This window comes from Centruroides vittatus, unplaced genomic scaffold (genome assembly GCF_030686945.1).
Source record: "Centruroides vittatus isolate TY-2023 unplaced genomic scaffold, ASM3068694v2 scaffold_464, whole genome shotgun sequence".
Taxonomy (NCBI): Eukaryota; Metazoa; Arthropoda; class Arachnida; order Scorpiones; family Buthidae; genus Centruroides; species Centruroides vittatus.
Genome location: NW_027122710.1, coordinates 2338294 through 2364280, shown reverse-complemented (window position 1 = coordinate 2364280; position 25987 = coordinate 2338294). Strand labels below are relative to the sequence as shown.

The following is a 25987-nucleotide window of genomic DNA, read 5'->3' as shown; positions in this document are numbered from 1 at the left end:
ACTGACATATTTTATGCACACTGAATTTACATATGTTGTTATTCAGAAATAAAAAAAAATCAATCTTAATCTTTGACTATATATGGTTCCCAGACTTTTCTTTTATAGTCTCCATGACCCTTCTCAGAAAAAAAGGGTTGGAGACACCAGAATAAATCATAAATAATAAAAAATAATTTTAATACAAAATCATTACAAAATCAAAATATATATAATGGATATTTTTAAAATTCATATAAAATTTTTTATCTGAGTAGCAAAGCCCATATTTCAGTAGAGAAAAGTTATTTTCTTAAAATAATATTAGAAAAAATTTAGGTGCAAAAATAAGCAAAGAATTTTTTTTATTTTTATAATCTAACAGCAGGATCATACGTGATTCTGAATATGGTTCATAAAAATTATTTGTTTAAATATTTGAGACAATTGTAAAGAATAAGTACAAAATGAATGATTGACATTTATTCTTTTATAAGTACAAATCAAATTAAACTTTAAAATTTAAATGAATGTCTCTAAAACGTAGAAAAATCACCATATAAACTTTTGATAAATTCAGTTTTAACATAAAATTTACAGATATGTAAAGAATAAGAAATTAAGCTTAGAACAGAACTATATGTAAGGTTTTTTTGAACTTCCAAGCATATAAAAGAACAGATAACAAACAGAAAATTTGTTTTTATGAATATAAAAAGAAATCATAAAATTTCTAACTTCATAATAATCTAAAGATAATCAAACTAATTTACCTAATATTTACCTACTATAAAATATTTATTTATTAACAAACTTGTCAGTTTATTAAAATCTTGATTTTGTAACAAATATCATTAGTGTCATATATTCATTTGTCAGATACTTTTACATGAAATAAGTAGGTTGTAACTCATTAGATTAAGTCTATAAATAAACCATTAAAAAAAAATTGGCTTTCTGTAAGAATTGTAGTAATGCCTCTAACTGAATGAAAGTGAAGAAAAATGTTATATATTGTATTTAATAAACAATGACATTATAAGAATATAAATTATTCAAAAATAATTCCAATATTTAGTTAGATCTAAACAAAAATATTTCTTAAAATACTTCAATTAGGACATTCTAAGAATAAAAATTTTAAGCAGATATTTTCATTTAAGTAATTGGAAAAAAATAAAATGTTAAATCTCAGATATGTAGATCATGTTTAGATAAAATCATGATTGCTTTTCTTTCACTAACTGCACATAAATATCTTCACCATTCTCTATACAAATGACACATTTTGTAAAAGTGTAATTTTACATCATCAAAAAGCTAACTGTTAGCTATATAATTAAATTTTTTTAACAAGCTATCTCTAGTCATTTGATTAAGAAATGCTTGATCTATTCAATACATTAAATTGATTTTATTTTCTTTATCAATTCAAATAAAGGCCTACATTCATTTAAAATAAGGATTTTATTTGAAATTTATAATCATTTTGCAACTTTATTTGAGTTAATCAAAAGCAAAGTTTTTGATTAACTCAAATAATTTTTTCTTTTCTAAAGTCACCAAGGATATCTTTAGGAAATGTGAAAAATCCTTTGTGCCACAGACTAGTACTGGGAATAACTAGAAATTCTTGAAACTGGTTAACAAGTTTCAACAAAAGCAGTTTTTAAATGTTAGGTGAAGCCATCAGGAGATTTGAAGTGTTATAAAAGTAGCAGTCATTGTTTGTGGTGTTGGCAGTGAATTTTGTTGGTGATTTTGGTACAATTTAACTAATTACGGATTTTTGTTTTCTGTTACAGGTAAGATAATCAATTTTGATTTAATATGTCAAAGAGGAAGACTATAAGCTAGATGAAGAGTATGACAAAAATTTTTCATGCAGATACATTAGAGCAGTGTTTCTCAACCTTTATTGACCATGCCCCACCAAAGAATTTTAAAAATCCTAATGTCCCTGTGACAAAAAAACAAGGCAGGCATCTTTGAATAAGAAAACTAAAAGGAAAGGACATTTCAAGTACTGAGTAGAAAATCATCAAGAAATTGTTAAATAATAATAATATGAAGTGATATGAAAAAACAGCAAATAAACTTTCAGAATAAGTAAATAAATGTATATATATATCACACATATATATATACATTTATTTACTTATTCTGAAAGTTTATTTAATTATAGTTTATTCATAATGCCCGTATTAATCATTTTGTGTATAATGACCAAAAGGGTGCAAAGTGTGATATATATATAACACACACACAGGCAAATAAATAAGTAAATAAATATGTGTGATATATATATATATATATATATATATACACAAAATGATTAATACGGGCATTATTCATAATGCCCGTATTAATGCCCGTATTAATCACTTTGTCCATAACATATATATTTATAAACCTATATATAGAACTGAAGTGAAAATGTAACAAATATTAATTATTGTGCATTGCCCCTAAAACATTCAAATTGCCCCCTGGTGGGGTGTGTGCCCCCACATTGAGAAACACTGCATTAAAGTAAACAAAAATTATGGATGTTACAGGGAGATTGCAGTGTGAAAGATGGAATCTCATTATTAATTTAATTTAAATCAAGATGTTAAGTTAGAGAGAAAATGATTGCAAAAGTGAATAGGATTTTCTTGTGGGTGGAGAACTTGGATGAGGTGATTGTGGGTTTTGAATCTAGATTGGAGTTACTAGAGAAGGTGGTGATACAGGAGGAAGATATTGCTTCAGCTGCAGAACAAGTGAATTTGCAATGGCAAATCTGAGAATTTAGTTTAAGTATGGAATGTTACAAATGTTTTATAAAAGATGCAATAATACTGTTATTTTGGGTTTCCCTGAGTCAGATCAGGAAGATAAGATCCAAATTAAGGATATGTTAAACTTGTTTTGTGACAAGTTGAATGTTTCTTTAGAAAAATGTCATAGATCGCACGATCATAAAACTGGAAGGAATAGACTAATTTTTTGTAAATTTTTGGATTATAATGATAAATTTAAGATCAGAAATATGTCATAAAAGCTGAAAGGTTCTGATATAATGGATGAACTACCTTCTTTGACTAGAGAAGTTAGGAAAATAGTAAGAGACACTGTAGCCAAACCTCAGATTTCCCCTTGCTGGGTTGAAGCTACACTTTTACACAGGGTATTTGACTGACACAACTTATGATCATTGGAGGTTTTAGAAATCTACATTTCTGTGAAGAAATGATGATGTGCTAACTCTGACAGCATTATAGTACCACAAGCATGGAAATATTTTATAGATTCACACAGAATTTAATGTCTTTAACTTTATTATTTAATATAAGCCTTTCATTTATTTTTATTTTTATGCTTGAAACTCTGCATCACAACACATATCAAACATCCTTTTGAAGATTTGGAATTTGTTTTAAACGCAATGGTATTCTGCGTCGAACAAATGAACTGTTTTTTGTTTTATTTCCTGATGAGGGCCTCTAAATTGTGGCCAAGAACATTAGAACATTACTGTTATTTGCTGGAAATCGCATATAGGTGTTAGTTTCACTATAGTAAGAGCATTTGCTAAAAAAGAAAAAGATAAAGGACCACAAATTAAATATATAAATGAGCAGTTAATATGAATGATAAGGTTTTCATTCATATTATTCATTTATAATATTTCCTCAAAGAGGCTGGAAATTTATTGCCAGATCTGGCAACTTTTCTGCTTCTGAGAAGTATATCAGAATGCCAGTTTGGATTATATGCTGCAATAACTACCTATATGAAATTAATTCATTTTTTTATACCATAATGAAGTATGTATAAAATTTTACTGAAATTTTGTTATACTGCATTATATATAAAACCTTTTATTTTTTATGGACAGATTTATTTTTAAATTAAGAATTGTTTTGAGAGCTTTTGAATATTTGTGACAAAAATCAGGATGGAAATTATTATATATACCATATTTACTCGAATATAAGACGATCTCACATAGGATGAGGCATGACTTTAAAGATCAAAATAAAGATAGAATTGTATTAATAAATCTAATTAATTTTATTTTGTTTAATAACAAATAAAATATCAAATGCACGTAAATGCACATGTCCCACAAAAATTACTGGCATTTTAAACTTCAAGGAAAAATCCTGTAAAATCAACAACATAATTTGTTCATGTAAAGCTGCACAATCGGGAACCTTTTTTTTGCCAATTCTTAACACTCAGATCCACTCTTCATCGATTACACTTTTGAGTTCTTCAAATTCTGATTTCCAAATAATTATCTGTTTTCATGTGGAAATGAATTAAAACTTATATCAGACACCCGTGTAATTTTGGAATTCAATTCGAAAGCTTTGCTTTTCCTATTGCTATTCATCTTTACTCCTGACAATATATAAGAACGATTCAAATGACCAGATAAAATACTATTGTTTTTAAACACCAGAAGGCGAGAATCTGGTAAAAAATGCAAATATACAGGTTACAAAAATTATAGAAAAACTAAAAGAATCCTTTGCTCACGCGTATAGGACAACCTACATTTTTGAAACAGTGAAAAATGGATAAAAACCTCGTCTTATATGCGAGTAAATACGGTATATACTGTATTAATATTCTTAAAAAAAAATGAATGTGTGGTATGATTTTTGATACTATAACTAATATATTCTAAAGTTAAGTTACATTAAATATTTAAAAAATAATAATAATAATAATAATCATACATTACATTAGAATATTGTAATATTTTTTCAGTATGAAATTCTTTACATTTAATTCTATTTCACATTCCAAATGAAAGAAATATTATTATTTTGAAAAACAATTCATATTAATTTATGTTAATTGCAAATCTAGCAGGTTTCCTTATCAAGAGTGTTATTTCAGATTTGTCAATTATTCTCAATTCAATAATTTCATATCACATCAAAATGCAGTGCAAACAGATAAAAAAAAAAATCCATACTCTCAATAGAAATAAGTTCTTTATAACAATTTATCATTATATTAAAAATGTAGTCATAAATGACTTTATTTTATGTTAATATAACTTTAAAAAAATAAAATAAAATCTAAAATAATTAAAACTACAAACAACAATTTAATTTAGATTTTATGTTAATTAAATGCTTGCTTAATCTTAATGTTTAATCTGTAATGCTTAATCTTAATCTTAACTTTTAATGTTGCTTAATCTCACAGCACTTTATAATTCCAGCAAAAAGTTCTTTAGTGCTAATCTTTTCAATTTTCTTAATTTAATGATCTTCTTCAGACTAAAGCCATAATATCTAAAGTTTTAACATTTATAATGACATTGAAATTTCAAAATAATGCTCAAACACTAATACAAAAAAGAAAACACAGGGGCTTGAGACAATCACAAATACACAACTTACGCATTAATTAATATTCAAACTTACTGATGATATTTATATAAAAAAGAGGATTTTGAGAATTCTGCTAAAGAAACCATGTTTTTTCCCTATGTAAAATTTTTTTATGCCAAATTGCATCATCTTTGAATGCTAGATAGTTCTAAATCCTTTGGAAAAATTTTAAAACCTATTTTTGCTGAGAATTCAATAAGAATTTATTTTTTTAATTTAAGTTTCTTGCTATTTAAATTTAGAACTATTAAGAACATTTAAGAAAAATAAAAAAAAAGACTTATTAAATACTGAAAAAAGGTAAAATTTTAATTAGTTTACATGCTTTATATAAATTAACTTATAGAGGTATCAATGAGCTGTAATTGAACATATCATAAATGTATACGTATTATACATCATTGTAATGTTTGCTTCTGGTCTTATATGTCAAATTTATTTAATTAAAAATTAACTACAGTAGAACTCTGATTATCCAAACCACCACTTGCCTTACTTTCTCTCTCCTATGGACATCACACTGAAATTCTCGAATATCATGTGAATGCATGAACAGCAACACCTATTTGCTATGACAGATCCAAGTGATCAGTAGTGTGCTACTTGTACATTGATCAATAAATAAATACAGTATGTGTACCATACTGTGCTGCTAGCCTCTAATCTCATTCTTTACATATTAATTCACTTAACTAAATTTTCAATTATCCAAATCATCTGCAGAACCAATCAATTTGAATAATCAGTTCTACTGTACCATATATTTCTGCACATGTATACTCTTATGTGAAAATTGCTTATTTTCACAATTTCGAAACACATCCTGCTTCACTTATAAGTGTATACCTTGCATACAACAGCATGCTTTTATATGTGCCAACTTGTTTTGACACTGCACTGTCATTTCAATGTAAATATAATGATACAGCAACTATTCAGAGACAACTAGTCTGTATAGCCAAATTATTAAAAATAAGACTTCTTTTGATAAAATAAGCATTTTTTAAAAATAATGAGTTAGTTTAGATATTTTGTGAAACAGATATGGAGCAAAATTGGGTCTATAAGAGCATGAGCTTATGTATTCAGAAATATGGGAAAAAGTCATTTTTATTTTATTAAACAACAAAATGATTTGCTGTTTATTGATCTGACTAATATGATATCAAGGTTTTATGTATTAAAAAGAAACAATAATTAATTCCTAAAAGGAAGCTAAATATTTATTCTGATAAGAAACAAATTTTACATCCAGTTTAACACTTTTCTACGTTTGTGTAAATTTTTTAATTTGTTTTTGTTTCTGATATTGATATGAAGTTGAACAGTTAAAAATTTTTAAAATTTTTTTAACTGTTCTATAAGAATTAATGGATCTGAAGATGAAGTTATAATTTCTTCTTCTAGGGAGACCAAGATGCCCTGCCCCCAAAGAAAAAGGAAAACAACCAGTAGAAAATTTTCCAAAAATTTTTTCCTAATTAAAATTCACTTTTTAATTTATATTCTGTGGTGTCTTCTATTTCTATACTAATTATGAATTAGCAGTCACATAATATGGAAATTTTATTATGTTCACATTAAAAAATTTTTTATCCATTCAACTCAGCTCCCCCAAAAGTAAATCCTGAGTGTAAATAAGTTTCATAAACCAATTAAATCCAAATGCATAAAACTACATTGAATGTTTATGTATAAAATCAACTACATAATTTCTTTTGTTGAAAAACCATAATGTTTTTATATTGATTTATATTTCAGATAATGTTTAATTATTAAATGTACCAGTTGATTGACTAGTAAGTGAATGAATCTTGGTGATGAACCAATTTGTTTGTTAAGAGAGTTGCATAACCAATATCATTACAAAATATTTAATACCAGTACTATAGAAAGAATGTTTCAAAAATTCATATTAATTAAAAAAATCAATATCTACATATAATTTTTATGTTGATTGAGGTATTTTTAAATATAACTATGTATATATTGTGTTCAAACACAGTATATGCATAGTTGTGTTTAAAAATACCTCAATCAACATAAAAATTAGCATATTAATAAATTTACATAATTTTTTTCATTACATAAACCAGTTTACTTTTAAAAATGTTAACGTAATATATAATATGCTTTAAGAATTAACAAACCTACTCGATACTACCTAATTCATAAAGATTAACATGGTACTTTACTTTTTCAAACAGAAAATTAAAAATTTACGTATATTCTAAAACATCCTAAATTATCTAGGAGATTTACGTTAAATTTTGTTTACTAATTTCGATATAATCAAGTTTAAATGTCATACAATTCGGTAGCAAACTGACAAAAACCTCGTAAACATGTTTACTCTAGTGATAATAAGTTTTTCTTCTCTTCTTTTTTTTTTTATCTTTTACAATGTCATATGATATTTACAATGAAATTCTGGCCACCATTTTCCCATTATTTATATACTGTATGTAAATAACAAATAAATCTGTTAATAAATTTTATTCAATTTCAGCTTTTAAATAATAAAAAGATTCAATCCATTGGCCGATTTTTAATTAAAGCCAAATGAACTACCGAAAACAAAAATTAATTTATTTATAATTATTAAACTTATCAAGAGATGAGCCTAATTTCCTTCCTCTAAGCCAAAATTACTTCATAATTAATTATTAAAATCAGTCTTGTCGAATATTATTTTAGGAATTACAACAGGCCAAATTATCCTGATTTGTTAATATAAAAATATATTTGTTTTTCATTTTTAATATAACAGAGTTAATGTATTATATATATATTTTATTATATTTAATAGGATCTACATATAATTTTACATTTTTAATGTATAAATAATTATTTATAAGCCATATTTAATTATTTCCCATCTTTTTAATTATAAATGAGCAAATGTTTTGAATTTTTTAGTTTTTTTTTTTAAATAAGGAATTTAGTCATTAAATGCCTTTTTTACACAATGTTTACCTATATAAATTACAAAAACAGTTTATCTCAAACATTGATTAACACTTGACGATGAAATTAATCTTTAAAAATTCAAAAAAATCGTCAATTTCTTACCTGAGAGATCTGAATACCATATCTGAGCTCGATATACTTTTCCACGTGCCGCTAAGAAATTCCCGGCAAATTTTGTGAGCTTTGTCCCTCATTTCGAAACCACTTCGTTTTCTCAATCGGCTGGAAGTGTCGGACATGGAGAAATAAAGAATATTAATAAATTACATCCATTCGCCGACGAGTCGCAGCTACAAATAAATAAACAGCAGTCACACCATACCACGAAAACGAGGCAGACTAGAGCCATTTTTTAAAAACGGGGGTGTTAATAGTGTGACTTATACGGCGTTGATTGGCGGCGATTTATGACGTCGTCACTACGTACAGGGACGTATTTTGAATTTTTAAAAAATAATAATAATAGTAATAATAATTTCCTTCCTTTTATGACGTTTGTGATAAATATGAATACGAAACAGCGTGTTTGAACTTTAGATTTCATTCGTACAATAAACTTTTGTTAATTATTGTGTGATTCAAAATGGAATTGGGAATACCGGGAGATTTTAAACAGTTATTAATAAATATTATGCATAGTATTATATATGTTTCAAAAAATAATGATTTACAATGTCTATATTGAGGATTTACATCATCATTAAACTGTTTTAATTGCTTGAAAACACTATTTCATCGTGAATATTCAAACGTATTCCACATTATAAAGCGCAAGTATCATATTTTTCATCTGTTTATCAATTATAATTCTATACAGATCCTACATTTACATATATTATACAGTTGTACTGTACAACATGGCAGTAAAAAAAATACCTGCACGCCATGTAAAATCTTACTAAAAATTATAATTTTTTATTTTTTTCATCCTGTTGCCTCCGAATTTATTCTGTTAACAAATTATTTTAGGCAAATTTAAAGTATGTTCTTATTATATTTATAAAAGAATTCTATTATTGCTGATCAAAATACTCGACTCAAGGTCATAACGATTATAACTTAATTTAGCTATCTACACCTGTACCTTCTGTTTTTGTAAAAGTAGTGTGATTCAAAATCAATATAGGCCTATATATATATATATATATATATACGTGTGTGTGTGTGTGTGTGTGTGTGTGTGTGTGTGTGTGTGTGTGTGTGTGTGTGTGTGTGTGCACAGTATATACTACTATACAGTAGCATAACTACTTTTTCAAAATATTTATTCTGTTGAAGACGCAAATTTTTGCTAAACATAAATAAAATAATTGTTATCTTCCTACAGGAATATCTAGAGATTAATATCATGATGTTTCACAATTTATAAGAGCCACTCTGATATCGAGAGGGGCCCGAGCCGCTAATCTTTTCGATGATCCATTATATTAAAAACAAAAGCGTTTAAACATTGTATTATATTTTTAAAATAAGGCCTCGTATATGTGAGATTCGTACCAAATGGTATGCTGCTCTATCTTGTTATAGGGCCTGGCAATGAATAATTGGTTATTAATATTTTTAGGATCCCATTAATGTGAGATCTAAGCCTGGTCCTGCCAATTCTTCCTATGATTGAGCTGGGAATAAATAGTTTGTAAGAAATGTTTTTGAGGTTCCGTAAATGTGAGATTTGGTCTTGCTAGTCTTCCTGTAAAAGGACCTGTATGTAATTCACTTATTTTTCCTTACACAAACATTTATTGTGACATCGTCATCATGCCGGGATGCAATTTTTAATCATATTTTTTAATTTATTTAATTTAAAATATATGCTCTCCATCTCAAATTAGTAGTGTCTTGCCCCTGTACATCATACTTTTCCTTTAACAATAAAGTCGTGCCGGTAATCTAACACCTTCCGGGGAAAAATTTGAATTAAAATGGCATGACTTCCGGTTTGCATCGGAAGTTCGTATATAGTTAGTTGGGTCTTCTGCCCCTAAGGTTTCCATATCTGGTCTTGAATTTCATCTACCTAACTCCATTCTCAAGGTTAAGGAAAGACAGATGGATGGACAATAGGGGAATTTATAGGTTTCTATTTTTTTCAAATTGCAGCCTAACAACTTACATAAGTATTAATTAACTAGAAATGGATATAAATATATAATTACAGTGCATAAATAAAAAACTTTCCAAATAAAGCGGTGATTTTAGAGGCCTAAAGTTCGTTATCAGAGAAATGTAATATAGTTTATTAGCATTTTGTTGTTTAGAATGCTTCTATATGAAGAAACTCAGGTGCATTGAAAATCGAATTTTGAGAATTCAGAAACAGAATTATATGAAAACAGTTTAATATTGATTAAATTTATAGTATAAGTAATCCAAGACGTATGCGAAATCTGAAAAACAAAAATAGTCACGCGAAAGGATGAGTAATAAATGCACTCATTTCCATACATGACTGTGCATATACAGTAGTCACCATTGAACTTAGACCAGGCCGCAGTTAACATACCACCCAATAGATAGGTTTTAAAAATATAGCTTTGATTCATTGCATAATTTAAAACAAATATACAGTAATTAATCATTATTTTTGCTAAATATCAACTTGATATCTTGCAAGTTTAACAGAATTGAGTCAGTCAAACTTGAGTTACAGGCATCAAAAAACACTAGCCCACTGCGTCATCCCTGTCAATGAACATAGACCACTGCATGTTTAATATTTTGTTGCATCACCTTTTGTGCCAAAACACCTTCCATGCATTTCAGCATGCTGTTGACTAGGTGTTCACATTCATCTGCCGTTATGGAATTCCAGATAATTAAGATGGAAGCCTTTAGTCCTTCAACTGTCCGAGGCCGTGTTTTTCGCAGATGTCTCTTCATAATGTTCCATACATTCTCAATTGGTGAAAGATCTGGGCTGTTGGATGTCCAAGGAAGAACTTCTACGTTCTTTTCTGCAAGCCACTGTTTTGTTTTTCTGTTTGTATGACATGTGGCCCCATCCTGCTGGAAAATGCAGGTTCTATTTAGATGTAGCTTTGCTATGGATGCAAGTAAACACTATTGTAGAATGTTAATGTATTGCTCTGAAGCAAGTGTTCCATAAACAAATGTCAACTGACCCATACCACTGCTCATACACCCCGAAACCATGCTGGCAGGAAACTTCACTGAGGGGTTTAACAATGATGGATCATTAGCTTCATTGTCAGATCGAATGACACGTTTGCTTTTGTCTGTTGCTGATAATTCAAATTTTGATTCATCAGACCCCAGAATCTCATGCCACTTTTGTTGAAACCAGGAAAGATGTTCTTTGGCCCACTGTACCCGTTTCTTCTTTTGATGGGCTGTTTGTTAGCAAAGATTTTTCACATGTTGCATTGAACCGGAAATGCATTTCTTGCAGTCTCCTGCGTGTTGTCAAAACAGATAGATTCTTTCCAGTTGTATCATTTCATATTGTAGTTACATCCAATGCTGTGACACGGCGGTTGTTTTTTACGATTTTTTTCATCATCCTTTTATCAACTCCTATCATCAACTTTTGAAGTTTTTCGCTCATGTCCAACAGCTTTGTTAGGTATAACATGGCCGTGGTTAGTGTAATGAACAATAATGTGGTGCACTGTTGTCTTGCTTAGCATTAGCTCTTTACTAATAGCTCTCTCAGATATGCCACAACTGCATTAAGCAATGATAGCATTCCTTAAATCTTCTGAAACACGTTTTATTCTGGCAATTGTAAACAAAATGTAAAGGTTTGTAAATAAAACTAAAAAAGCACCATATTTCATTCACAGGATCACTGCAGGCTAAAGTGAGGATAAAATAATCAGTTGTTTCAGAAATACTGCAATTGTAACATCATTTAAATGCAAATTATCTATGCAATAGTGGTCTATGTTTTTGATGCCTGTGACTCAAGTTTGACTGGCTCAATTTTATTAAACTTGCAAGATATCAAATTGATATTTAGCAAAAATAATGATTAATTACTGTATATTTGTTTTAAATTATGTAGAACATTCATGCAATGAATCAAAGTTACTTTTTTTAAACCTATCTATTAGATGGCATGTTAACTGCCTCCTGGTATAAGTTCAGTGGTGACTACTACTTATAGTTACTAGCGAGGTTGAGGCCGAAGTTTTAAACGCGAAAACGTGTACGTCGGACGTTCAGCGCCGCTTTCTTGTAAGCCTAGAAGTTTGACAATGGCGTTTGGAAAGTCAGTGGAATCATGCTCGACATTCCAAACGCCATTGTCAAACTTCTAGGCTTACAGGAAAGCGGCGCTGAACGTCCGACGTACACGTTTTCGCGTTTAAAACTTCGGCCTCAACCTCGCTATTATTACAATATTCATAATATAAGATAATTGTAAGATTGAGAATGTATTTTATAAGGAAAAGCGTAAAATTACCAAAACGAGATGTTTTGTAGTGTATAATTAGTTAAAAGAGTACATATTTAGTGTAGAATCTAACACAAACTGCTTATATTAAGATTCAATGCAGGTAAGTTTTTTAAGAGGAAACAACTTAAATATATTTACGGTTTTTTTAAATATTGCATAAGAATTATATAATACAGATGTCATAGAATAGAGTTTACAAAATTTTACTATAAAAAATTACATGCAATTGTGAAATTCGTTTTGATATATTTGATACATTTTTCTAGTCATATAAAGTTATTTCCCCCAGTAACTGTATTACATTAAGTTGAAATTATGGATATAATATTCCAATTCTAAAGTTTCACGCTTGACAGAGCTTATATATTTATTTGCTTTATGAAATGCTTTTCAGGTATATAAAAATACACTCCTCTTCAATCTATTTACAAAAATATATTAATAGACCACTCGCTTTTTTTGTCTATTCTTTCTATACACGGCATATCCTAATTAAAAAAAATACAACTTAAAAACTAAATCCATCCGGGAATATATATGTATATATAACTTATGTAATCATTCAACTTTAACATGAGCCGCATTAGGGGCTCGTAACACAGACAAGTGATATTGAATCTATCTTGCAAAGTGAGATATTGCTTTCCCCTAATTTCATCTAAATAGGTCATCCAGCAATACAAATAATCAATAACTAAAAATAAAAAAAAACTGACTAGTTAATATTTTTAAATATTAACTAATCAGTTTTTGCAACAAACCGGAATAAAATATCGCATGTCATTCTCACTTAATCCATTTGGGAAAACTGCTATGTTGCTTATTGAATTGCATTCCTTCTCAAAATTTGATCAGTCGATTTTTATAAAACATTCACGTTTTCAATTAACTGCGATGAAAAATTTAAAAATGTAATAAAGAATGGGGGTCCATGACTTCATTTTCGAGATAGTGGGGTAAAAGTGACAATGTCCATGCTCACTACCGCGATTGAGTGCTCCTAACGTAATTTAGGGGGGCAAAAATAAAAAGTCAAAAACATCATTGCGCGCACCTAATGAAAAATAGGCACCAAAAACAAAGCAATCGACGCCAACTGTTTTGGATCGCCTCTCCGTGACTCGTCTCCTTTTTCTTGGTTTGCAAGTGCAAGGTTCGCCTGTCCGCGACCGTCAGGTACTGTACAACGATCGCATTTCTTTCTGGCTCCGTCTCAATTCTACAGCGACATCATAAAGTCGCGCGATGCTCTAGTTACTAATATAAAAGCCATCATCTGTGTGTGTATGAATTCCTTATAATTCCTGAAATTTTTGTCCAATCCAGATGAAATTTTGGTTATGTTCGTTTTATGTTCTGACGGAAAGTACAGACTACTTATTTTGCGGAAACATTAGCTATAGAATAAACGTTTTATCGATTTCGGATCGCACTTAGGTTGCAGTGACATCAGTGACCACGTGACGTTCATGCTGGACGAGGGAATTTCCCTTAAGTTGCATTTTAAAATATTTTGGCAAATGGCGTATTTAAAACTTACTTCGTTAAATTTAAAATTTAAACTTTAAAAGGAGATAGCCGCATCGTGTCACTTCTATAATAATTTTTTTTCTTTTAATTTTTCCATAGTGACCGCGTGACGTTCTATTATACAATCGGAAGTTACGATCTAACGAGCCCATTATCTAGAAATTGTTATCGCTTACCTAACTAACGTACAGTACATACAATTCATCTTTGTGGCGTGTGACAGGTGTTGGCGTGTGATAGGTTGATGTTCAGTGTCGAGCACAGATCCTAGCGGACGCTAGCGTAGTGAGGGCACTGCAGCCAAAAATGACGGGTCGACTCCTGTACTCCGCAGTGTGGGCAGGTCGGTGAGTCGTTTAATCGGCGAGAGTATAGGAAATCGTTTAGAGGGGCTGTCTCCATGCGTAGCCGGGCCAGCAGAGTTTCCATGTACAGTACCGATTCGAGGTGTAGCGGTAATACCATGTGGTGAAGAGACGGAGATGCTCACGGCCCTTCCCCGAAGAGTAGCAGTCCAGGTGTCCGTCAATAGACGGATAGTATCGTTCTGAACGGCGTGGGCGAGGTCAAATGGCAACAGTGTTCTCCAAATGGAACCGTTAGGTGTATGAAATCGAGCAGCTTTGTATGCCGCTTCGTTTATGGGAATTTCTGTATGGCCGGGAGTCCACCCCACGACACAGGGCACCCTCTGTGCAGTGCCGTAACTAGGGCGGTGCCAGCGGTGCCCAAGCACAGCGCGTAGACCCTGGGGGCGCAGAAATGACCTGGACCAAGTTTTGGGTCATAGTTTCGGGGCGTAGTTACAGATGCTCGCACCGGGCGCATAAAAAGCTAGATACGGCGCTGCCTCTGTGTACTGATGCTCGCTGCCAGATCCATAATAAGCGAAGGAGATGAAAAGGACGTATTCGCCACTGCTTGTAGGACCGATAGGCTGTCAGAGAATGTGGCCGTAAGCCGGTCAGACTGCGGGCAGAGTCGGAGAGTTATTTTCATTATCGTTTGCATTTATTTTGTATGTCGACGCTACCTATCGGTGATATTTGGGACTAATCTTTTCCTGTCAACAAAAACTCCCAGTGCTAACAATACTTACCACACAAACTGCATTTCATTCCATAATTTTTCTATATATTTTTTTAAACGAATGTTTAAAGTTACTAACTTTTTGCCCATCCTGTATTTTTCATCGTTAAAAATTTAATCAAATCTTCAAGATAATAAACACATTACTTAGTTATGATAGAACAGATTAGCATTAATAAAAAGCTGTTTCTTTTCAATTACTTATTATTGTATAGGTTTACATTCTGTAGATTGTAGTCACTTTATTCAATAATAATAAATAAATAACAATATATTAGAAGCAATTATCTAGGTACAGGAATGAGAAAAGAATAGACAGGAAAAGTACAGAAAAATTTTAAACGTTATAGTACATGCTTTTCCTGTTTATTCTATTCTCATTAAATCGGATACATGCAACTGGAAATTTTCATATAATATCAAATTGCAAACAACAATACAAGAAACAAAAAACAAAAAATCTAAAATTAATTTCTAATATTCTATTTTTCTATCTAATAATCTAACATTTATTTTGTAAAACTGATTTTGTAATTTTTTTTTTTTTTTTTTTTTTTTTGCCCGCCACTGGTCGAGTGACTAAAAACACTGAACACTGATAGTTGGATCACGGCTTTTTCTGACTAATGGAGTGGCCAAGTAAAATTTTCAAGGTTTTCATCGCATATCTAACCTAAATACAGACAGTTTCACCTCCTGAAAGACATCTCCCTTGGTAAAAGTCTATATAATACGTTGCCTTAGCCCATCAATCCAATCCATTGTACCTTTTTTTTGTTTTATGGCAACAAAAATTCGATATAATTTATGAATTAAAATAAAATTTATTCAGAAATTAATTTTTAAAAAAACTAAGATATTACTCGAAAGAATGTTTCTGTTTATATTCGGAAAGATGCTATGACTTGTCCCCCAGGACTTGTCAGCTCTTGGATGAGAACTGAGCCATACTCACGAAAATGAGCGCAAATTTAGCACTAAATTCGAAAACTATGGAAGATAAGTAGTTGAAGACCATACGCTACGTATGGTAGTTGAAGACCGAATAAGTGTAAAGCCTGGTGAACTAGCACAAGATAATGGACTTACAGCAGAAAACGTTTTATGAGCATTGTTCTTGCTTAATAATCTTACGACTGACTTAATAATCTTATTAACAAAGTAATGTGTTATGTGCAAAAAGTTTCTTGCATTTTTTTTAGAAAGCTACATTTTTTAGTTGTGTCACTGTGAAGCTAAATGATATTTGCAAGTACTGATATTCATATTCTACATTCATGACAATTCTTGACGTAGCGCGTTAAATTCCGCTTTGATTTATCTGCCAAATCACCTGTCCCTCGCCTCCATTATGAGCTGGCCAAACCCAACGGGTATGAAAAAAGGCCTCTCCAGCTCCAGCATTGTGTTAAAAATTTTTAAAAACATTTAAAAATATATTTTTATATATTATATTCCAGTTTTACAATGTCCTGTGAAATTTCTTAATTTTTAAGGACATGCAGTACCTGTAGCAAATAGTTTATTCATTATAGGTATGGCATTTTTTCTACGAAAAAATTTTATAGTGACACATTCAATATACTGTATACTTCTGTTCATAACATATAATACGAAGAATATCTGCGTATCATTTACAAATGTCAAAACTTTGACAGTAAGATAATTCTAAATTTTCTCTCTAAATATTACTGTAATTAAACTCAAAAGATTCGTTTTTAATACTTCGTTATTCACAAAAACATCTGAATCAGGCATACCGTAAATATGGCAGTTTATACTGTTATCAGGGCCGGATTTAGATGAAAAGAGGCCTAGGCTATTCCACTTATGAGGCCCTTTCACCTCCCATTTTTAAGTTTGTAAATTACATGTGAGAGAATAAAAATTTGAATGTAGGCCCCTCTTGATCTTGAGGCCCTAGGCTGAAGCCTAGTTAGCCTATAGGAAAATCCGGCCCTGACTGTTAGTCAGGGCATGATCACAAAGTTATAATTATTTTGAATGAATTTACATGTTTATAAACATATTGATAGTGTATAATGATACAGCATTTTATAGGCACTTCTGTCATTTAACGAGTGACATTATTAAAATTACGTTAGTTTTGCTGGAGGATAAATTTGTTGCTTGACAATGTGAAAAGAGCTAACATTTGACACAAGGCTCATTTTCCTCCAGTAGTCAGTCAGGTGATGAAAGATGTCATTACTTGTTGCTCATAAAATTGGCGCGAGTATCATCCGAGACGTTCACTGATCGATTGTTGGTGGCAACAAGTTGTAGTTTTCCAAACTTCCGGAAAACCAATGTTGGCCGATTTCTATTCGGGCATCAAATTTTGTGACGTCAAAATCGGCCAACCAACCAACCACGTTTGGCAGCAAAATCGTTGTGTTTAAGTTATGATTAAAGGTGTTTTTGATAATAATAATAATCTCTGACGGTTGGGTGACCGAAAAAGTTAAAACGTCAGCCTTCCATTCTGTGGAATCAGGGATGAACGGGTCGAAAAAACTCCAGAAACTTTCGATTGGGTGGTCTATCCTGAATATATCGGATACGACAATCATTACCCGAGCTCCTGCAGTGAGGTTGATCGAATCCGCGATGGATTCGGCCAGATGGGTTCGTGGATGTGGAAAAACGTCCTCTTAGTGCCCACACGAAAAAAAAAGGGTTTTAAAAAAATATGCTAATATAAAATTTTTTCGTTTATTGATTATCATCCCGCAAAAGGTATTCTAAAGGTTAGATAAATGTCCGAATTTAAGGGTTTTCGAACTAAAAAGGTTTTTAATTTCTTATAATTGTTAGGCCTATACAGAAATGAAATTGATTCTTATAAGAGAAAATTCGTTCCGGAAACTGTCACTTTTTATAGCCTTATTTGTTCTTCATAAAAGTTTATAGTCGAAATGGCGTCTTATAACAACAGATTAAAATTGTTTCAAAGTTGAACGGAAACATAAGTACACTCTGAAATCTTACATATGGCAAATGATACAAATACGTGGACTGTTTAATACTTGGAAAGAAACAGAATATTGTATTCCACTGACTTTTTCCTTCTTCTCATTAAAATACAGGTTATTCTACATATAAATTTATAAAGCATTTTAAACGTTAAAAGAGTAAAAAATAAATTTGACCAATTTACTGTTGCAAAATGATTATATCTTATTTTTTAATACGAGGGAAATAAAATATAATAATAATAAACACTAACTAAAATAATATAATAATAAAGTAAATATGACACTAACTAGTGGGAAATGTAAAAACTAATATTAACTTTTTTAAAGCTTTTATTCAAGAATAAAATATTTGATATGGTTTACTGTTTAGAATTTAGTTGATTAACGCGATAAATGATAAATAACTGTTTACTAGATAAGCGGAGATGATTATAAGTGTAAGTCATGCACCCATCATGCAGAGAACTAATGTAAAAATTTTTACAAAAAACGATTGTGATCTCTAGTACAAAATTTATATAATTTATATATGCATGTAACAAATTTGTGATTAATGTGTATTTTATGAGTTTAGTTGGCTGAAGAGGGACATTAGTGAGCCCGAAACGTGTAAAGAATAACATGTACACGTATCAACTAAACTGAAAAAAATTAAAGATGAAAAATGCCAAGTGGTTGAGTAGTTACACTACGTAGTGTTAGAAAACGGAACAAATAACGATACGGTTTCAAAATTACTATTGATTTACTGTATTAAGCTAAAACAAAGTAGATAGAAACATATCGGAAATACAGATGAGTTTTATTACTTCATAGCATTAAATATAAATATTTATAAATTTCATATAGGATGATTTTTTAAAACAAGAATTCAAACAAAATGTAAAAAGAAACTCAATGATTAACCAAACAAAAATTCTATACTTGCAATCAACAAAATGTATATTTATATTCTACAATGAAACAGATTTTATTTCTTTTTAGAATATACAAGTTTCCTTATATCCAGTTTTTTTATTTTTATATAGTATACTTTCATACATTCCTTTTCTAACATACAGGTATTCCTTTTATTAATATTGTTATTTAAAACTCTTTACTGTTTACTTTACTTTATTCACAATTTACTTAGATATTTTATAGTATATTACAATCAAGTAGTCACTACTATAACCAAAACACACTAACTTCTGCCATCCAAGACTAATACTGTGTTCATTATAACTTTATCTATATTTAATACTATAACTTAAATTTTGTAATGTTTTTATAACCAGATTGATGTAAAATAAAGAGCACTAATGAGGGACGTATAATCTGAAATGTGTATTCTCCGTGATTAATAAAACCTATCTTCTAAACCAAACGATTACCATAATTAATGGGCTATTTTTTGCTACAATTAATAGTCCAGTTAATTGGTTAATTACGGCGATCCTTTGGTTTAGTATTAATACATTGGGCTTCAGGATGTTTATATATACCAAAACCTATTTTTATTGTGTGTTCCTGTACAATTTATTCTCAAGCAATCTTATGTTTATTTCACAGATCCTGCCTGCTCTGCAGAGCAGGCAGGATCTGTGAAAAAGGATCATGGTACATCTATTGACATTTGTGCATTTTTCTCAGAAATCATTAATTCCTGAAAACAGGCCCTGATAAACTTTTTTATTCCTCTTATGAGGAATCATCACCTTTTCTCCTGATATATCCTGTAGATATCTTACATTTTTATTTAAATTATTTTTCAGATTATTTTACAGATTCAGCTTTAAAATATATACAGTATATATTTTTAAGGCTGAATATATAAGGTAGAAAATTATACACATAGCTGCTAGCTCAAAAGTAATAACTAAAATATATTGTAAAATTATTTTAAGAACTGTTAAACTGCTTTGGAATAATTGTTATTATTAATGATTTTCACAAAACAACTAAGCCATAAATAATAACTCCTTAAGAATACATTCTTAAAATATATTTTGGTAAATATATATAATTTGGGTAACTAGTATATAAATTTATATAATAAATTTTCTTTTTATATGATTATTCATAAAATAATCATTTTTATTATATATCGTATTAGTGCATTAGGTAATGATTAATTTTTTTGGCTTATAGCTTTGTGTTTATTTAAAGAATTTGATACTTTTTTTATATAGATTCATATATTTTAATAATGTATTTTACAGAACAAACATAAATATATGAAGATATATAATAATAACATGAAAATTATACTTGTAGAAGTAAATCTAGTATCAAAAACATTCGATTCAGCACGACACAGTCGACTGAAAATCGTTCCACTTTCCGGCCATTACACACTTAAGCCTACAATAATAACTCCTTAAGAATACATTCTTAAAATATATTTTGGTAAATATATATAATTTGGGTAACTAGTATATAAATTTATATAATAAATTTTCTTTTTATATGATTATTCATAAAATAATCATTTTTATTATATATCGTATTAGTGCATTAGGTAATGATTAATTTTTTTGGCTTATAGCTTTGTGTTTATTTAAAAATTTGATTTTTTTTATATGATTATAATTGGAAAAATGTAGCTTACATTGAAAGAACATAATGAGCATGTAAGAACATGCACATTATGAACATTTGTGTGCATATGTGCATGCACCCAGGTACAGTAGAGAGTCGTTAATCGGAATCAATTGGGGACTGGGGTTGTTCAGGTTAGTGATTTGTTCCGATTACCGATTATGTACGAAAAAATACATTAACCTCAGGTTAATGTATTTTTTCGTACAAAGTCGGAAACTGGAACAAATCATTAACTGGAAGGACCCCAGTCCCCAATTGGTTCCACTTATCGACGCTCTACTGTATAACTATCATTAAATATTTTAAATAATTTTGAAACTATAAACATTAATAGTAATGATATTAGTGAGCCATAAAATTCTTTGCAGTTGTATGCATTTTTTATCTTTGTGCTGTCTAACTTTATCTTTAAAAATATCATTTAATTTCAACATGACACAAACAACATTCCAAAACTAAAAAATAAATTTAAGGGAAAGTTTTACAATTTTAATAAAAAAGTATGCATATAATGTTATATGAACAGTGGTTAAAAGAAAAAGTATCTATTAATTAACATAAAACATTGTTACATCGTTTAGTTATTTTGTGCTTAATTTATCCCTTCATTAGGCATGCCTTTTAGTTTCATGACAGGACATGTGGCTATTACACTGCATATGCAATATTACTTCATATCCTCCAATATTTAAAATTATTAAAATTTTACAGAAATATCTGGACACTTATTCAAAAGATATAAAAAAAAATAAATATTCAGGAGTTATTTCAATCAGTAATTGTGACTGTATCTTGACTATGAATTCCTCGAATATCCTGACTATAATTAATAATTGTGACTATTGCCCCCTCTTCACTTTTTGACTCTGCCCTCTGGAAACTAAGAGGACCTTTTAATCACTCTCATCATGGATTTGGTTAGGTCCACAATAAAGGAAGCTTGGCTGAGGCAGACTGTTTTTTTTTTTATCAGAAAAATGAATTTCTCTGATAAAAATAAAAAATAACAATAACAACAGTCAGCTGACTGATGGCAATGCTATTCAGGTGTCAGCCACTCTGGACAGCCCGGAATTGAATCAGACTGACTAAAAAACTCCAGGAAATTTTCTAGGAGTATGTCCAAAACATATTGTGCTCCTGAAAAATTTCCCAGTAATTTTCACTCACTCAGATTTGATTCTAGGTTCTACAGAATGGCTAACACCTGAATTTCCTCAGCCATTGGTCCAGCTGACTATTTTTTTTATATCAGAAAAATTTATTTTATATAAATAATTTCAAATATTTTCAAACTTTTATGTTTGTCTGCAGGGTTTTATTGTATATTAAACATATGAAAAAATTATTTTCACCAGTGCTAAAAAGTCGATATATATCATTTGAACAGAAAATAAGTGTAAATTTTTCAAAATGTTAAGGATTGTCTACATTAGAATATAAATGTAGTTTTATAAAAATAAAGCATGAAGTGTGTTATTTTAAAAGTTAAAGAAGACATTTCTGTACTACTGATTATATCCTAGCATAAACATGCATAATGTTAATTCAATATTCAGCCATGTACAAAGAAAAAAAACAATAACAATAATGATTATAGTATTTTAATATTAATAAAAATGGAAAAGGTTCACTAATAAAATTTTATAATTAAATTTAAAGTTTCTAGAATTATTATAAATCAATTCTATGATACTTCAAAAGGATCTTGATTTTAATACAAATAATATTAGATACTTCATTTTATATTCTAAATGGCTACAACAGAAGCAAAATAATTTTCCATTGATAAACATGAAAAATGTACTTTTGAATATTAAATTTAATTCTTTAAATTTTTTCCAAAAGTAAAAACTTTTTAAAATATACTACACATCTTTACAGATTATTAAAATTCTTACATACCTGTATGTAAGAATTTTAATAATATACCTAAGAAATAGAATCTCACTTTAATAAGTCAAGCATTAAAAGTACTTTGACCTTTTTCATTCAAAAGTCATTTGTCTCCCAAAGTCCATTATGAGTAACAAAAAAAACAGATATGGAAAGACCTTGAACTCAGTTTTGTTATCTAATATAACATGAGATAAGTTTAGACTATTTAAACAGAAAAAAATAAAATAAAACAAGAATTATTTTTGTTTTAAATTTGTGTAAAATACCAAAGTATAAGAAACAGATAGCTTTTTATTCTCACAAGAATGTTCTATATTTTAAATAATAAATTGAAAAAAGTAAACAATTCTTGTTCTACATGAAATAATGATACTTAAATATACTGTATAACACTTCATATTAATATCATTTGATTTTTTCAAAACGAAAGCATACAGCCATTTATAATTCATTATTTTTTAGAAAATCAATAAATCCACAATACAAAATCATTCAAAGTTTCACATTTTTTTATTCAAAATATTGAAGTGATATTCATGATTCTTCTTACTTATAATAAAATTCATAATCTTCGACAAATTAATGTTTAACTTTTTTATTATTAAATTAAAATGTAAATATTACATTATGTAGTTTAAATTTTCATATCTAAATTTATTATTAACTTCATAATTGTGGTTTCATGAAACAGAGTACTTGATTTTTTACAAAAACTTAGCTGATATATGTTTCATTCATGCCAGTCTCTTTGTTTACAGTTCTTTAAGTTATTAGAGCTGATAAAAGTAAGCAATTTGTCCTGATAAAATCTGACTTTTTTTGATAAAATTTACTGATTAGGTTTATATAATTACATGCTGCTAAAATAAAATATAATTCATTTATCTGTAAGTTAATATCAAGTAATTCATTCCAAGGTGAAGAATTTAATATTAATATTTCATAAGAGATACTAATTTGTGTGGTAAAATAACTTGATGTCTACAACTTAGCAACACTAGGTCAGTGGTTCCCAACCTTTTTGGACCAATGGCACACTTAAACAATCACACAAAAATTACAGCACATCTTTTTATTAATTATTACTAAAACAATCAACAGGTCAATCATGGAGCTCTAATGCTTTTTATTTGATAGTTTACAAATACAAAGTTCTGAAATATAGTCAGTGGCGTAGCATAGTGGGGGCAGCAAAATTTCATAATAAGTAGTAATAATATCTTGTAAAAATTTTTGTAATAAATGTGATTATTATATTGTAAAACATATACACATGACTTTTTTATTTGTAATCTGTATAATACACAATAATGATGATTGTTCTTGTCGAAAACTTCTTTAGAATTACTGTATATTTTAGTCTTTTAAATTGAGATACCTAAATAGGGGGGCGGCGAAATTTTCCTCTGCCCCAGGCAGCTGACACCCACACTATGCCACTGAATATAGTTGAAAACAGTAAAAATACACTTTGTTATATTTTTCCAAATTTTAAAATTTATTTTTAATTTTTATTATTCATCTAATTTTCATAACCCACCAGTTGGGAGCCACTATGTTAAATAATTGAATTTAAAAATATCCTTAAAAAAATTTTTAATGACCTAAATGATCATCAATTAAACCCAAATAATCAAAACTTTTAAGAATACAGTATTATCATTAGACTTAATAACTGACTCTGAAATTAAGATTACATAAATTTTCAATTATTAATATTAAATCAAAATTATTTTTGTACTAAAATATATCTTTTAAAAATATATTTAAATTTATTTTGAATGCTAAATTTTGGAATGGATTTTATTAAAATCAAGTCAAAATTTCTCAAATTTTACAAAAAAAAAAAAAAAACAAATATAAGTAAAAAATTAGTAATAAGAAACTATTCATTTATAATTTATCACTTTAAAAAGTTATAGAATTAAGTTTTTAATACGTTGTTTTTGTATGTTAAACACAAATTCTGGATATTCTAGTCTCTCATTATGACAAATTAAATTTCTAGAATGCACGAGAATATCTGCATGTAAAAAATTTTTATTTAAATTCAGATTTAACCGAAATTTGAATACGAATCTGCATGATAATATCTAGAAATATAGATTCCAGAAATTTTGATTTATCAACAAAACAACGTAGCATTCTCATTTAGAATTCATATCTAGTTTTTACATTTCCAAGTCAGAATATCTAATCTATATAAAATATATATATGAATCAATCATTGCATCTTTTCACAGCTGGCAAAATTTAAATATGCTAATAATTTTCATTGGGTTAATGCAGGAATAGACAGTTGAAAGTGGAATCAACTCTCCATGCTTGAAGATGATCCGTTAACTGGGTCAAAAGTATTAGCATTCTTGAAATTTCAACCACTGTGAAAAGGTGTATTGATTAATTCATATCTACATTTTATATAGATAAGATATTCTGATTTGGAAGTATAAAATCTAGATGAGAATATAATTCATGTTTAGATATCTTCCTATGAGTTCCTACTAGAATATACTGTTGATATGTGAATTTCACGTGTGAATAATTCTACACATTCTTTCTGCTATTAAGACATGTTTTTATCTTTGTATGACATTATATATACGGGAAATATTCGAAATATGGATTCTAAAAGATAAAGGCACATGATAAACAAGAATATTGGAAACAACATGTGACATTATTAAATAGACTTACCTTTGAAAAGAAGCAATTTTATTTGCCAAGAATCTCCAATGAAGAATGTTGTGAATATTCATATGTTTATATTCAGTGAATTTTATTAAATAGATAAAAAATATATCTAAAATGATGAGGGTTCTATATACACAGTATAAACTTCATATGTCTTCTATTACTTTTTGTAATTTCGCGCCTGCGCGTGTCATTTAAAAGAAATAAAAACACCAATAAAAATTTATGAGAAATTATATATTTCAAAATTAATTCTAAATAACACGAAAATTATTTAAAATATTGTAGAATATGTATTAAATTATAAATAAATTTGTTTATTTAAAAAAGTTACTTTTAATTTTTTTCGTATTTGATATTAATGCACGATTTTTTGAAATAATTAATTTTTTGTAAATGTGAAAAGTTTTTAAGATAAAATAAAAAAATATTTTAATGTTTTTTAA

The 25987-nt window shown here is 28.9% G+C and overlaps 1 protein-coding gene across 2 annotated transcripts in view; it reads right to left on the bottom strand.

The window, feature by feature from the left end:
* The window catches only part of LOC136989324 (choline/ethanolamine kinase-like), a 78835-nt gene extending 53118 nt beyond the window's left edge, over window positions 1-25717 (bottom strand). The window contains exons 1-2 of one of the 2 annotated variants that reach the window (XM_067287448.1): window positions 25545-25717; window positions 8451-8570 (exon numbers count right to left, since the gene is read on the bottom strand). In XM_067287448.1, the coding sequence (XP_067143549.1) occupies window positions 8451-8570; window positions 25545-25606 (182 nt within the window). In that variant the 5' untranslated portion in view covers window positions 25607-25717. The remainder of the gene's footprint in view (window positions 1-8450; window positions 8571-25544) is intronic. The other variant, XM_067287449.1, reaches the window with a different exon arrangement.
* Window positions 25718-25987: the final 270 nt, after the last annotated feature.